Source organism: Solenopsis invicta, chromosome 5 (assembly GCF_016802725.1).
Source record: "Solenopsis invicta isolate M01_SB chromosome 5, UNIL_Sinv_3.0, whole genome shotgun sequence".
NCBI lineage: Eukaryota > Metazoa > Arthropoda > Insecta > Hymenoptera > Formicidae > Solenopsis > Solenopsis invicta.
The window spans coordinates 12236162-12250678 of record NC_052668.1 but is presented as its reverse complement, the minus strand read 5'-3'; the positions used below and the strand labels follow the sequence as shown (position 1 = coordinate 12250678).

Genomic DNA, 14517 nt, shown 5'->3' with positions numbered 1-14517 from the left:
AGTTATTATGACATTATATTCTATTCACGTTAAAAAAATGGTGTAAACTGAAAAAACGTAATTGTCGTAATCTATTTGAAATCTGTATAACTGTCTAACGTTGAATCGCTATTTTACTATCAATTAGCAGTGCATATAAATTGTTGGAGACCATATTTTTTAGTATTCAGTACTACATTAATTCTTAATACTTCGTAAAATTAGTGGCAGGTAAAATTGCAGAGTTATCAAATTACAGTTGCCAGAACTGTTTCGTTTTCTTTCAGTGCAGAGCCGTATCTTGTAATTCTGTGCTGTCCACCTCGAACCGAGCGAATGAGAACGCAATGAGATCGCGATGTAACTAAGAACTCTCGCAAATAATGACAGCACTGCAAATTAGCGGCGATCATCAAGTATCCGAGCTTGCGTTCGAGGAGAATTACGATCGAGATCACCGTACGTATCCGGAAAGGTACGGAAGACGATTGCCGAGATCGCCGATAGATTTGCGAGGGTTCTTCTTCGGGTACAGTTACAGAAGTTCCTCGCGTCGCGTGCTCTTTTCCTCGGGTGTTTCATGCAAACGGCACGTTCACGAGAGGTAAAAGCTCGGTAGATAGATCGGGCTCTCGTGTGCGAGCGTACGTGGCTCTCCACTCGGATCCTCGACTCGATCTTAATCTCCACCGTGGTAACGTCGATCGAGAACTCGACGGCTGACTTTACGGTTTCCAGCTTTCGCGACGGCATCGAATGCATACGAAAGCGCTCTTTCATTCGTTCTGTCATTTCTTGGAAAGCGAGTTACATCCGCGCTTCGGAATTGATCTGTGTCCCCGCATCAGCGTCGCAACGATCGATCGAATGTATAGCAATTCTCCGTGCGTCTTCAAATAAGGCGATTTGTTTTTAAAGATGTTCATCAATCTCAATTAAAAATGGGACTTATTGAAAACGTGAAAATTTTTATAATTTTAGCATGTACTTGGATTTCATGAATTCATTATTGATTTTAACTGTAAATTTGAATTAACAAAATGTTTCCGATAATCGTTAATGTGATTTTACATATTATTTATGCATATTGTTAGTTTTGCCGTTGAAAATGTTGGTCGTTACTGTAGCAATTAAATATAGCTAATTTGTTCCAATGCATATTTCATTGCCTACCTGGAACTTTACAACAGCTTAGTTTTTAACTAATGTGTAACAATTTGCAACAATTTTTGTAACATTTTTTTTTAACAGCACTAGCTAAATTTTTTGTTAATTTTTTTAGTTCTTTAAAAGTCATTTCTAGTTCGTAAGCCTATTTTTATCAGCTTTTTACTTATACATTGAAAAAAAACTACATGGTCAATGGAGATAAATTTTTGTAAGAATGCATATAAAGGTTTACTCAAATTATTCATAAAATTTTCATGTATATAGTGATTTTCAAAAAGTAACACATGATATATCAATCGTTCTATCAACGATACTATGCATAAAACTCCAACTTAAGCTTTTATTTTCTCAGAAATTGCACGGTCAATTAGTTTGAAGTTCTAATATAATATTAGATTTGCTTTAAATAATATATTTTATACAATTTTTGAACAGATTGAAGCATTTTCGAATGATCTTTCGATCATTCCTTCTTAACACGATTCTCATCAAGCGAGCATAATTATGAAAATTACTCAATCAATTGCTGTAATTTGATATTACTTTGAACTTTGTAATAACTATATTTACGTGTTAAAATCAACATGGCTTACATGCGCCACTGTTGCATGCCGTGCCGATGATTGTTAAATAATTTCCTGCTATTGTCACGATTGCGCAATCTCTTCGTTATGCCGAGATTAGCAGCACGAGAAATATCAGACAGTTAAAAAAAAATATCATGCTACTTATCCGCTTCAATTGTCGAAGGACTTGAGAAGAAATCAATGTTCTTCGCGACGATTATTACTCACCGTATTAGTGACATCCGCCTGCATGGTCGAATCGTCCTCGATTCCAGGTTTGACGAGATCGTCCTCCTTCTCGTTATCCGGGCTGTTCAGGTACTCGTCGTAATCCTGCTCGAGGCTTTTGGTCTTAGTCTGGGTATCGACGGTCTTTCCCCCCTGCCGATCGTGGCCCTTGACCACTGACCCATCGACCGTGTTCTTCGAAGGCTTATGTGCAGTGGCTTTGACAGTCGAGTTCTCCGCAGTTCGTTTATTTGCGAAATAATTGGACATGGTACCAGTAGCACGGGGCGCGCTCGTGAGAAGGTCCGCCGGTCTAGAGACGTTCCTCGCTTCGTACTTGAGATTCTTGTAGTCGTCTCGCTTCACTTGCTTATTCGATTCGATGTTCCGATAATCTCTCTTGACAGTAGTCTTCGGAGTAGTCGGATCGTCGGACGTGAGTCTTCTGATGATATCGTCGTAGGTTTTCAAGGGTGCCTTTGTTTCGCTTTTGTAGAAATCGTTATCGAGCTCTTCCTCCTCGGAAATATCCTCGTTTCCGTCGTCATCGATATCCTTCCAGACGTCGTCCTCGTCCTCATCCTTGTCGTCCTCCTCGAGCCCGCCGTGATCCTCGTAATCCTCGTCCTCCTCCGCCTTTCGCTCGTCCTTTTCCTTCGGCAAATGATATTTCGAGTCCGAGGAGTTTGATCTTCTTTTCCAGTCGTCCGTCCATCTCGCCGCGTCGCCATGATCGATGACGCCTCCGCGATCTTCCAAACGATGCCTCCTCGCGCCGTGATAACCGTTCATTTTATTTCTCCAGTCTCTCCTGAAGGACGCGTATCGCCTAGAGTTTCTCCATCGTTCGCGGTGTTTATCCGCCCCGCCGTTTCCGTACCTATGCGGCCTCTCGTAATCGTAATCTTCCTCCGTGTCGTCGTCGTAGTCCGACATGTCACGGTTGCGCGAATACGCGGACCTGTGATAGGTCCTGCCGGATTTATGTCGATGATTCTTCATATTATACCACGATGGGATTCTACGCCTGTCGTTATTCTCATCGTGCCAGCCGCTTGCAACGTGATATCCGTCGTGGTACCTAGACGGATAACGCGGCTCGAACATCCGGCTGTGATAACTCTTCTGCGGTGATCGATGATGCGATCGAGGATGTTCGTAATACGATCGCGTCTCATAGTCATCCTCGTCGATCGGATCCTCGGAGCCCCCGTCGTATTCATAGTCCATTTCCTGCCAGGATCTTCTGTCGAGCTCGTGGTGACCTCTTCGAGTCGAAGACTCGTGCCTATGCCTATGTCGGTGTCTCGCCTCCGTCGTCGTCGCATCCTCGCGCTGATGGTACCGGCATTCGACTACGAAGAGGCCGTAAACCATCAGCAGGCCCAGCAACAACAGCAGCCTCCTGTCGCGCGTCATTTCGTCTCCGCAGCACCGTTCTCTCAGGTCACCTTACATCATCACGGGCCACGTGACTGCGGCTCTCGCGCGATCGTACCTGTCGATCACCTTTCGATATCTCAGCGGTCGCGTGTCCCTCAACGGTGCATCGGGCCGGCTCGATTGTCCAGTAACAGCTCTCGTGACGATCGATATTGCGTCGATCATTCCATCGATCGAACCAGATCGGCACGCTGCGCCGCCGCCGCGCTCTGCCGAATTCGACTGTGTCTGCTGATCAGCCGATAATTTAATCCGCGAACCGTCAATTTTCCCTGACCACAGGCTTGTTTCTATCTCCCTCTAAATTTAACCGCACATCGCGGCGATGCTGCGGCCAGGTTGCAACGACCACGTGGTGACCACGGAACCTGAAACGGCGGGGCAATCCCGAGCGCGACTCCTTTTGGCGTGGCTCCAGTGCACCAATCGGCGACGTAAGAGATGCTGCAAAATCGCGAATGCCGATCACCGATTGCTTCTATCACCCGAATGTCACAGAAAATATCGGAACTCCTTTGCGAAGATGATTCGTGGCAATGTTATCTCGCACCACTTCACTTTCCATAAATTGCCGATTGTCTTAAACAAGAATCTACCCTTTTAATCTTATCTTTCAAAAATTGTCAAGTGTCCGCGTGTTTGAACTCTGTGAGCCGAGAGTCTACGATTCACTCTAGACAAGTAGTCTCGTTCACCGCGTTCCAGGCAATCCAGCAACCGCGAATGTTTTTTTTATTCACCATTCACCAGATTATTATCTCGAGATATTTTTTTGCAAAAGGACACCCCCCAAACGATCTTCGTATGTATCATTCGATTTTGATGATTTTGAAGCGTAATGTCACGAATCCCTTCCGTTCATCACCGGTTCCTTCGACGGGGGTAGTTGCTATACAGGCGATTCAGTGGGGCTCGGAGGAGGACACGACACGTTCGCGCCGAATCGTATCGCGGACAGAATGTCGCGGACGACTGAGGCCAGTCGGAGCAATGTTGCCGATTTCAAGACGAGAGTCAGGCCGAGAGTCGAGCAGAGGGGATGACGCATACAATGATAACGCACGTGAGTGTGCACCCGCAAGCGCTCGAACCTTCGGCCAGCCTCGGTCTGCTTCGGCGCACCTCGGCCTGCCGTCTGCCTGCTCGATGATTCTGCCCGCTCGATGAATTTTCACATTTTAAATGTTGAATGGCAAAAAATAAGTAAATTGAAGGGGGACACGATAAGGACGAATTCCATTGTAAAAAAGATACACAATAGCAGTCTATATTCTTAGACAATTGACAATTTAACAATATAGCAGTGTAGCTGATGTATAAAATGTGAAAATGAAGAATACATAAAGTAAAACTATAAAGTACCAAGAAAAAAGATTAAAATGTCATAAATAATGGGGAATTTATAAAGTAAAAATAAAATAAGTATAAGTAATAAAGTCGCACACTGGCACAGTGCGACTAAAGAAGGCACCCTTTTCTCTCAAAAACTAAACATTGCACTGAAGAATAAAAAACGTGATCTGCTTAGATAATGAAATAAAAACTCATAGTTTACACATTCTTGGCTTCTTTTTATAGAAAATCTGCTAAAAACGAATTTTTGAAAAACGAGAATAAAATTTGCACAATTTTTTTGCAATTTGCATAATTCAAACAATAATGATTATTATTGATAATTTTGGATCATTTTATGTGTTTGTAGCTTCTTAAAACTGTTTATATCTTTCTTTTTCATATTTTTCTCGCAGTTTGGAACATAAAATCGCTGTGTAATATAAACCAGACCACTTCTCAGTGAGAACAGACAATAACTATGAAATCTTCAACTGTAATGTTGAGATGTTTCGTAAATTTTTTTCATATTTTCTTTAATACCTTAAGAAAAATAGCGTCGAATGCGACAAATCCACGAATGCATAGTAATAATAATAAGATGCTGAAAAAATGTATAAAGTGAGAGAATCCAATTCTAGCCTTTTAATTTTATAAACTTTGTTGTTTGATACATAAAATACATTTTATTATTTAGTTTATCAATTTATCTCATATTATCTCAATACAAAGTGATATATTAGTATTAGTATCTTTTCTCTATAAATAAAATTCTAACAATAATATAAGAGTAGGTCAAATGGCGAGCAGACAACCGTATTATTTACATACAATTGTTAATTTATTGAATTATTACAAAACGTTTCGGTTTTACTTAACCATGTTCAGTTAAATTTTAATAACTTTCAAATTTATCTCTACATTGTTTAAATGATATAATCGATATAAAATTTTATATTGATAAAATCGATATAAATTCGATATAAATTATCGATCATATATAAACAATATCGGTTGTTTGCTCGCTATTTGACCTACTTTTATTGCTTTTGCTACGCTCGAGTTAGATAATGACATTGTTTTGAAAAAATTAACACAACTACATAAAAATGATCAAAATAAAAGAAGACACAAATAATTTTTTTTTACAGTACAGTTAGAAAGTAAATATAATTAAAATTAAGTTTTTTGCACATTTTTGTGTACAAATTTAATAAATATTTTTAAACTTTTGTATGGCTAATATAATAGCATGACTACGCAATAAACTGAAATCCAAAATTTCAATAATTTTAATAAAAATGAAATAATGTAAATAAAATAAATATAAAGCTATGTAATTTTTAAATAAATCTAAATAATAAAAAAACAATAACACAAATAATCATGCGGATTGAAGTTAATTTAGTCTTTTTTTTTATTTAGAATCGTTACGTGCAGATAGGCATTACCGACATAGTAATATAATTTTTATACATATATTATCGCACTATGTTTTGTCTTGCAAAACAGCATAAAATATTAATATAAATTAATAAAAAGTTGCACTATATTTGTGTATATTGCGTAATTATTTATTATATATATTTATTTTTGCTTTTTTTACAAAAAAAATTATTGCAAAATTCCAAATTTTTATTATAAAAATTGCTTCATTAGCAAAAGATATTTTTTAGTTTATATTTATATTTTCAAAGTTTTATTTTTTATTTTTTATTTTACTTTATTTTTTATAATAATTACAAAGTTTTATTTTTTATTTTACTTTAGTTTTTATAATAATTACATTCACATATGATATTTTAATTACATTTACTTTTTAAATTTTTGACTGTTCGTGACATTTAAATCTTTTAACTTAATATTTTAATATTTTGCTTTTTTGTATTTTTTTCATTTTTACATTTTATATTAAAACAAAATGTAAAAATGTAGATTACGTAGAATATATGAAAAGTAAAATATTATTACAAATAAAAAAATGTTACAGAGAGTCGGTAATTTAAAAATTAAATATATAATATACATTATAGGGTAAAGTCGATATTTATTCGGTGAGGGGATGTACGCCGCAGCAGTCAGAAAAAATAGAAGGAATAAAGATAGTTTACTCACAACAACTTTGTTATGTGCTTTTATGCTATATTAGTATTGTATTGTAATTACAGTTTTTTATTGTTAATATTAACGAAAATATCGTGAATTGAATTAATTTTTTCATGTAGAAGTAGCGCGATCGTGTATTACCATCTACGTAAAATGATTACTGTAGAGAATATAAAAGGCATAATGATTATTTCATGATATGTAAATGTAGAGCGATAGTAAAGGATGAAATACAAGCAAGATACAAGTGCATAGCTCTTGTATTCTTTATTTAGTTTGATATCTTGTATATTCCACTTGTTTAGAATATATCGCCTTTTCAGCAAGCGGGATTTATGCCGTAATAGACACTGCGTGATTGGAAAGCAGCACTTACTCTATGTTAAGCACACAATGCGTACATATCTGCATTCTATTGATGTCTATTATGCATATTAATTTCTTTATTGTTGCATTATTATTACTCTGTAAACATATTTACTGCTTTTATTCCCTAATAAACTTTGTAAACACATTTTGTAAGTCATTATGTTATTTTATATCATATTTGTAAATGTTATTTGTAAATAATTGATGTGCCGTGTATCTTACACATGAGTAGTCGTAAATCCCGCCACTTTTTTATATGACAAAAATGCAAGGGTTTTTTTAAGTTTCCTTTTCAAGTATAAGAAAAGAAATATTTCATATTAAAAATTTTTTTATAATAGTAAACAGTATGAAATTTTTATTGGCATAATTTATTTTCCTTAAACATAGTAAATAATACTTGATAAATTAAATTTTCGATAGCTACGCCGTATATACCGACTTTACTCTATATGATATAATTGAAGCTATAGTGATCGTGGCGCAGAGTTGTGCGTCTGTTCTCCGTATCAAAGATCCAGGTTGAAATCCGATTGATCAGAAACATCTGATTTGATCGCTACCTCTTGGAAGGCAATAGTAAATCATCGAGAGTATCTTGCTCTAAGAATCCCTTAAAAATTAAATCATTTAGTACTGGCATTTAAACCCTGTAGGTTGTAGGTTTCACATATTTATATAAATTGTAAAGAAATGTATACCACAGAAATACGCTGAGAGGTTACCATACTCCGACAAGAGCTAAGGATTGGCGAGAGAAAGATAATTCAAGAAGAACGTGTAATATATAATTCCATTGTAAGAAAATATTTATATGTACACATAAGGAATATCGCATTATATATTTTGGAATGAAATTATATATTTCTATTATGTTTCCTTTTAATTTACTTAATTTTTGCCGTTCGACATCTGAAATTTGAAAATTTGTCGAGCCAGCAAAATCATCAAATCGACAGGTAGACCAAGCCTGGCCTATCGAGAGCATACGAGCGCACACGTGCGTTGTCACTGTATGCGTCATCCCTTCCACTCGATTCTCTCCTGACTCTCGTCTTGAAATCGGCAACACTGTCGCTTTATACCGCACCGACCATGGTACCTCGCCGTCTTCTTCGTCTCTTCGCCTGTATCTCCGCAAGAAACCTTCGCGTACGTTGTTTCACGGACCGCGCGATGATGCACCGTGAAACAATAGGGATCGGCATGGGTAAAGAGGGAGCGGGAGCGAGACAAGTCGCGGACGCGATGGGCCGCATCTCCGCCGGATGTATTTCGAAGGGGTACACGAGAAATGTACCCCTTAAAAACTATCACTTCCGATCACTCGCGGCAATCGTTTCTTCTTAATGAAGTAGTATGAAGCGATAGAGAAGTTTGCGGTTCGAAAATAAATCGCTCTAAAAGATAGTAGCTTTTCTTTATTGACTTTTCTTTATAAACAAACAGATAAATTGAGCCTTACTTGGTTATATACTATTTACCGTGAGACATTTAATAAAAAGCACGACAGCTAAGAAGGAAATAGTGTTTTAATGTTTAGCCTTGTCACGCTTTGCCAAGCGAGGTTGGAGAACTGTGAACACAGGTGTGGTCACGCATCAGAATGTAAATGGCATGTATAAATGGCGCAAGAGCCAACTGATATTTCGATCTAAAGCGTATTTTTCGAATGTAAGAATTATTGCGCGCTTTGGCAGCGGTACTTTATGTCGCGTTGTTCGGAAAGCACGAAAAATCGAAAGTGTAGATCGATGTGGCGGTACTTCGTGGTCCTTGGTGTCACGCGTTTGTCGAAACCGGTTTTCAATTTATTTCGAATAGACACGACATTATCCGCATTAGACCCCGGAGATTGCTTCTTGTCCGCGATAAAAGGCATTAAATTGATTTAATATCGAATGAAGCCCTTAATACGCGTGTCGATCTATCTGAATGTATCTTAATCACTAGCGATTATGAAGCGGATTTAGATAGGTATGATATTTGTCTTCTAAGTAAAATCCTATTGAGGAGATTGGTAACGCTGATTGATCTTTAAAAGCTCTCTATTAAATCACAGTAACGATGAGATACGCGAATCGTTAATAGTGACTCTACAGCAAATTAAAAACGCTTTATATTTCCTTTTTCTTTTATAAAAGTCAGTAATTAATCGCATAATAAATTACGTAGTAAAAATAAAATATTTGCACACCAATCTAAGAAATGAAACAAATGTTTCGAAGGAGAAACTACATCAAGTTTAACCGACGCGACGATTAGCACAAATGTATCTGCAGAGGAGATCCGCATACACGACCAGGTTTAGAGTTAATGGATGATCGATGTTTAAAATGCGCTATCGAACCGCTATCCATCTTGCGCTTTTGCGCACAAGTCCATTTTTTTTGCGAGCGATTATCCAACGGTCACCAATGCTTTTAACCGAGGAAGGTATCGAGCGAGCGACGCTAAGAAGAGCGATTTTAATACCTCGCGGGAAATCTACCTCCGATCTTTCTCGTCCACATCCACGACGCGCATAACGCCCGGAACGTACGTTTCTGTCGCGTCTCTCGATTTTACGATCGTTCAGGTCGAATGACAGTCGACCGGCTGGCCTTTTCGCCGGGTATCCCATTCACTTTCGCGCCGCCATTCAGAGATGGGATTCGGAGTAGAACGATGGCGATGCGAAATCCGAGCCGAAAGGAGAGGAAAAGAGGAGTACCGATAAAAAGGAGAGTAAGGGAATTCCTGCGTGATACGCCGTGTGGCCGAAGGATCGACGAGGAAACCGCATGAGAGAGAACGCGAGAAGGAGGAAGGCGCATCGATCGTTGATGCCGATCTTGTAACCGGTACAACGAGGACTGGTTTTTCGTCGCGCACGGAGGTCGGCAGGTGCTTTTTGCCGTCCCTTTTAAGCTGGCCGCCGTGCTTACAGTGATAAATAAACACGGCAGGCCCCCCTTCGCGACTGTCACGCTGTACGCCCCGTTCCGATCGATCGATCGATCGATCTGTAACGCGCGATCTGTCGCGAAGAAATGTCGCCGGGCATGTCGGGCCCGGCCTTTACCGGCGCGCCAGGAAGCTGGAGGAGATGCGTGCTCCCGCATCTTGAATCGCTTTTGAAGATCGCGCGTCGGGAAATAGAGTCACCTGACTGATTGCGACGCACGTGCGTTTTCACAATACGCACGTTTTGCCGAGACGGGTCGGTGAAAGCAAGGCGACATTTAAAATCAAGTCTCTTAAGTTTCCTTTTTTTTTTACTTTTTTTCTGAGAAACGACGCACGATTCTCGGCGCATCGACGAAAATCGGAGTTTGCACTTTACATGCATTATCTTGCGAAACGAGTTATCTTGTCGAATGCGCATAAGGATTGCTCTCGCGCCGATGCGCGTAATAATCGTTAAAATATTTCGCGCCAGACTCGTCTTCCTAAATGTCGGGAGTGTCGAGTTGCGTAATACGCGTTGGCTGCGGCGCACGGAGGCGGAAAAATTGATTTTACAACGCGGATTCTATCGGTCACGGCGGCGGCGGTGCAGCGTTTAGCGTCGGCGACGGTGGATTTCTCTAATTATTTCGCTTTCACGCCCCGTCGGCGCTCGTCCGCGTTAATTTGTATATCCACTTGTCGAGGCTCGCGAGGGGTGAACAAACGGACGCTCGTTAACGCCGACTCGTTAAAACGGCGATTAAATCGCATCCGTCCGACAGAATTTGCGTGGAACGCGCGTAATCGCGCGCCGCGCAGATTAACGAGGCGAGAGGTCCGCCCGGTTAAATGAATGGCCCCCGGGAGGATAAATTCCCTTTTTAAGAATCTCACACACGCGCGTGCCATTTCGGCGACGGCGCGCCGTGGGCGATGGGATGAATGACCCCCTCGCGCGATCGTAAAGTGTAACGGTGACATTCGTTACGTTTCACTATTTATCTTTTATCACAAACGAATCTATCGCGGAGAGCATTTCCGTGCTACGCGCCGCGCGTTCGCGAGCGCTCCGTTCCGGACCCGCGCCGATCGTCCCGATAAAGAACGTTCGTAGACGGCACGCGTGGAGCTCCATCAAGATTTTCGTGGACACGAAACGAGATTAGTCACGCGGATTGGAGCGTGCGTTTCGTGCCGGACGAGAGACGGACGTCGAAGTACCGATTTGTTCTACTTACGGAACGTTAGCCGTACAGCCCCGCTTAGAATGCACGTGTAGGGTTTTTATATCGTCGCCGACTTAAGGATCCATGTCGCCGCTTGTGCCGACGTTATTCGTCTTATTGGTCTCTCGGGCACGAATAGGTTTTCACGTTTTTGCAGCCGCTGATACTCGTGACCAGAAATATTCACGGATTATTTAAAATTAATTAAAATTAAAGCGTGTCTTATAATGAATTATGAATACTTGAAAATTCAACGCACTATTTTGAAACCGGTATTTCAAGGGGACAAGATGGAATCTGAGATGAAAGAATTTATTAGCTAACAAAAAATGCGGCCGAATTTTTTCAACTCATGTAACAGTCTGACGTCCTGCCCGCTCTCTCGTCACATGCTTTAGCTATTTCGTCATTTACTGCCTTTTATGAATTTTGATAATCCATTTTATTAATTATCTAATCCAATCTAAACTATGTATTCCGACAGATCTTATTTAATTCAAGCCCCTGCAATATTAATCGGTTATTAAACGGTTACCAAATGGTTACTGAATATTACTAAATATTTAATTACATCATCCACATTTAATCGAAATTAATGCACCGAAGCTTAGTGACTATCATTCGGGCTTAATTACTGTTAAATACCTTTTTTAAACTTTTTTGAATATACAAATATTACTAAAAAAAGAAAAGAAAAAGACTTTGAGATCTATATATTTTTCTCTTCGAAATTTTTTTACTCGAAAGAGTGATTATATAATTAAAAATCTTACATGTATTCAAGTGATGGATGCTCGTATTTTATCGTATCAGTAATCGCAATCATATGACGTATATGTTTTCCTCGATTTCATGAAATTAACACACGTCGGAACATCAATCTTCCATCAGACTATTTGGACGTGAACATTCCACGCGTTGACGTGGATGGGATAATTTATAATGTGTGAATCATGAAATAATATAATCACGAGAAATAAAATACGCGATATAAAAAAAGATGATGGTGAGGCCCGGTATTCTAAATTTATAAACGAAAGACAATTCCGCGCGACTTCTCTATCAGCATATCGCACGATTCGCGTATACTTTTATCAATTTGTATGTCTTTCATTCGTCCAAGTTCATCCGGGTTATCGATAAAGATTATGCATTTCGAGACTTTAGCGGTTCGAGAAATCTCGCTTTCCGTCTGCGATAGCCAATTGGATTTGCATATTTCGTGTGCTGTGCGTAAAAAGCGATAGAAAACTTCCAGAGAGCTTTCCTTATTTTTTATATGGTACATAACACGTTTAGATAGCTTCGGCGTGCATGAAAGCACGATTAAAAGCAAATTGCCGCGCGTCTTGAAGAGATTTAATGTAAGTACTTTCAACTTTTGTACGCGAGAAATGGCGGCGATCGTAACAGGATTTTAATGCTTAAATAATATTTCTCGTGTAATTTTTTAGTTTCTAATCCTTCAAACACTGCGCACCGTTATTTTCGATCTTGAAACGCAGCTCTTAAATTCTACCAGAGTAGTAATATTACGATATCAAATTGATAATCAATACTGACAACAAGCATTCTTCTTTCCGAAACACTGTAAAGAATTTGTTGCGAAAAATATTACCTCGGCCAAAATGCGAATTTCCTACGTTCCGCATGAGCGTCTTAACCAGTTTAATCACCGAGCTTTGTTTTAATACACGTTGCATCGGTATTATTATATTGATTATCAATTTAATATTGCGATATTTCTATTCCTGTTCAAGACCAAAAGTAGTATAACGATGCATAGTTTGAATAATTGGAAAATGTATATTATAAACGTTGTAAATTCCATACATAAATGTATATATTCGAAAACGTATGCAATTATATAATTATATAATTACATAAGAAATATTATTTGAGAGAAACTGAGATCCTGTTATGATCGTTGTCGGCCTTATCTCGATGTTAATTGTGTTATATGTCGCGGCCTTATCCCAATTGCTACTCTCAACTTTCTTCGTTACTGAAATAAATCGCGCTAAAGGCAGTCGGGAGGGAAAAGATAGGGGGAGGGAAAAGATAGGAGGGACCGGCTTTGGGATTCTCGCTTCAGGGGGGGAAAAAAGGAGGAAAAAGTGCACGGAACACCCGCCGTGGCTGCAATCTCAGAGACGCATTTTCGTCTGATGGTCGCCGCTCTCGCACACGTAGAAAATCCCATTTTGCACGGCGCACCTGCCGAGAGTGGCCACGCGAGACGATGGGCGACGAAGAACGCGTGTCGGGTTCCGATTGTGATAACCGGAATAGCTTCTTCTGTAATCCCAAGGCCGCCGGCACTTCGTCGCGCGACCTTTGACACCTCGACCGCGCTCGACCGGCGGGACACCTCTCGCGAATACTCGTCTTCTTTCACCACGTTCACCTTGAGATACCAACGGCTCGTATCCCCGAGAAAGTATCCGGTCCTGTCGTTCCGCGAGGCCCGTGACGCGTTCCGCCCGCCGAACAAGGCGTTTCCGCTTCAACGTGTTTATCAAGTCGCAAGGAGGGAACAACACCGTTGGTCTCTATGAAGTATTACAGCGATACGTTCGAAAATCTCCTCGCGAACGCTCCCTCGTCCCATGCTACGGAGTTACCGGAATTTACCGTCACTAAAGCCATTTTCCGCCGGGTATAATACCGTGGGCGGAAGCGCCACGAAGATAACTAGATGACAAACAGAGGAGAGTAAATAGCGCGTACCCTATTACGGTTTATACCCCGTGTCTTAAAGGCAAACATCGCTCATGAGAACCTTTTAACCTCCTCCAACTTTTTTAGCCCCCCTTGTAGTTAACAGGAACTACCCGCAGCCGATAGCTTGCGAACAAAGCGGGTCTTTGTAATAGTCTTTACTGTATCACAAAAGTGCAAGCGGGAAATGGAGAGTTTATAAAACGGTAATTATCATGCATAAACCAGCGGTCTCTCTGGTATCCAATGTCAGACATAAATCTATCTAGCGCCGCTAGATAGATAAAAATTAGGCATCAGCATAATAGAGAATGCCATTGTTACAGTGTACGATTATTCTTTCTGACAAATCTGTCAGATTACCTGTGTAGTGACTGTGCTTCGGGCATTTGCATTCCATTTTCACAGATAATTACGTACGACAATGGCTAGCAGGCGCCTTGAAT

The 14517-nt window shown here is 40.0% G+C and overlaps 1 protein-coding gene across 1 annotated transcript in view; it reads right to left on the bottom strand.

The window, feature by feature from the left end:
- The window catches only part of LOC105200039, a 112270-nt gene extending 107865 nt beyond the window's left edge, over positions 1–4405 (bottom strand). Inside the window, exon 1 of the mRNA XM_026132614.2 lies at positions 1944–4405. Coding sequence (XP_025988399.2) covers positions 1944–3362 — 1419 coding nt within the window. The 5' untranslated portion in view covers positions 3363–4405. The remainder of the gene's footprint in view (positions 1–1943) is intronic.
- Positions 4406–14517: the final 10112 nt, after the last annotated feature.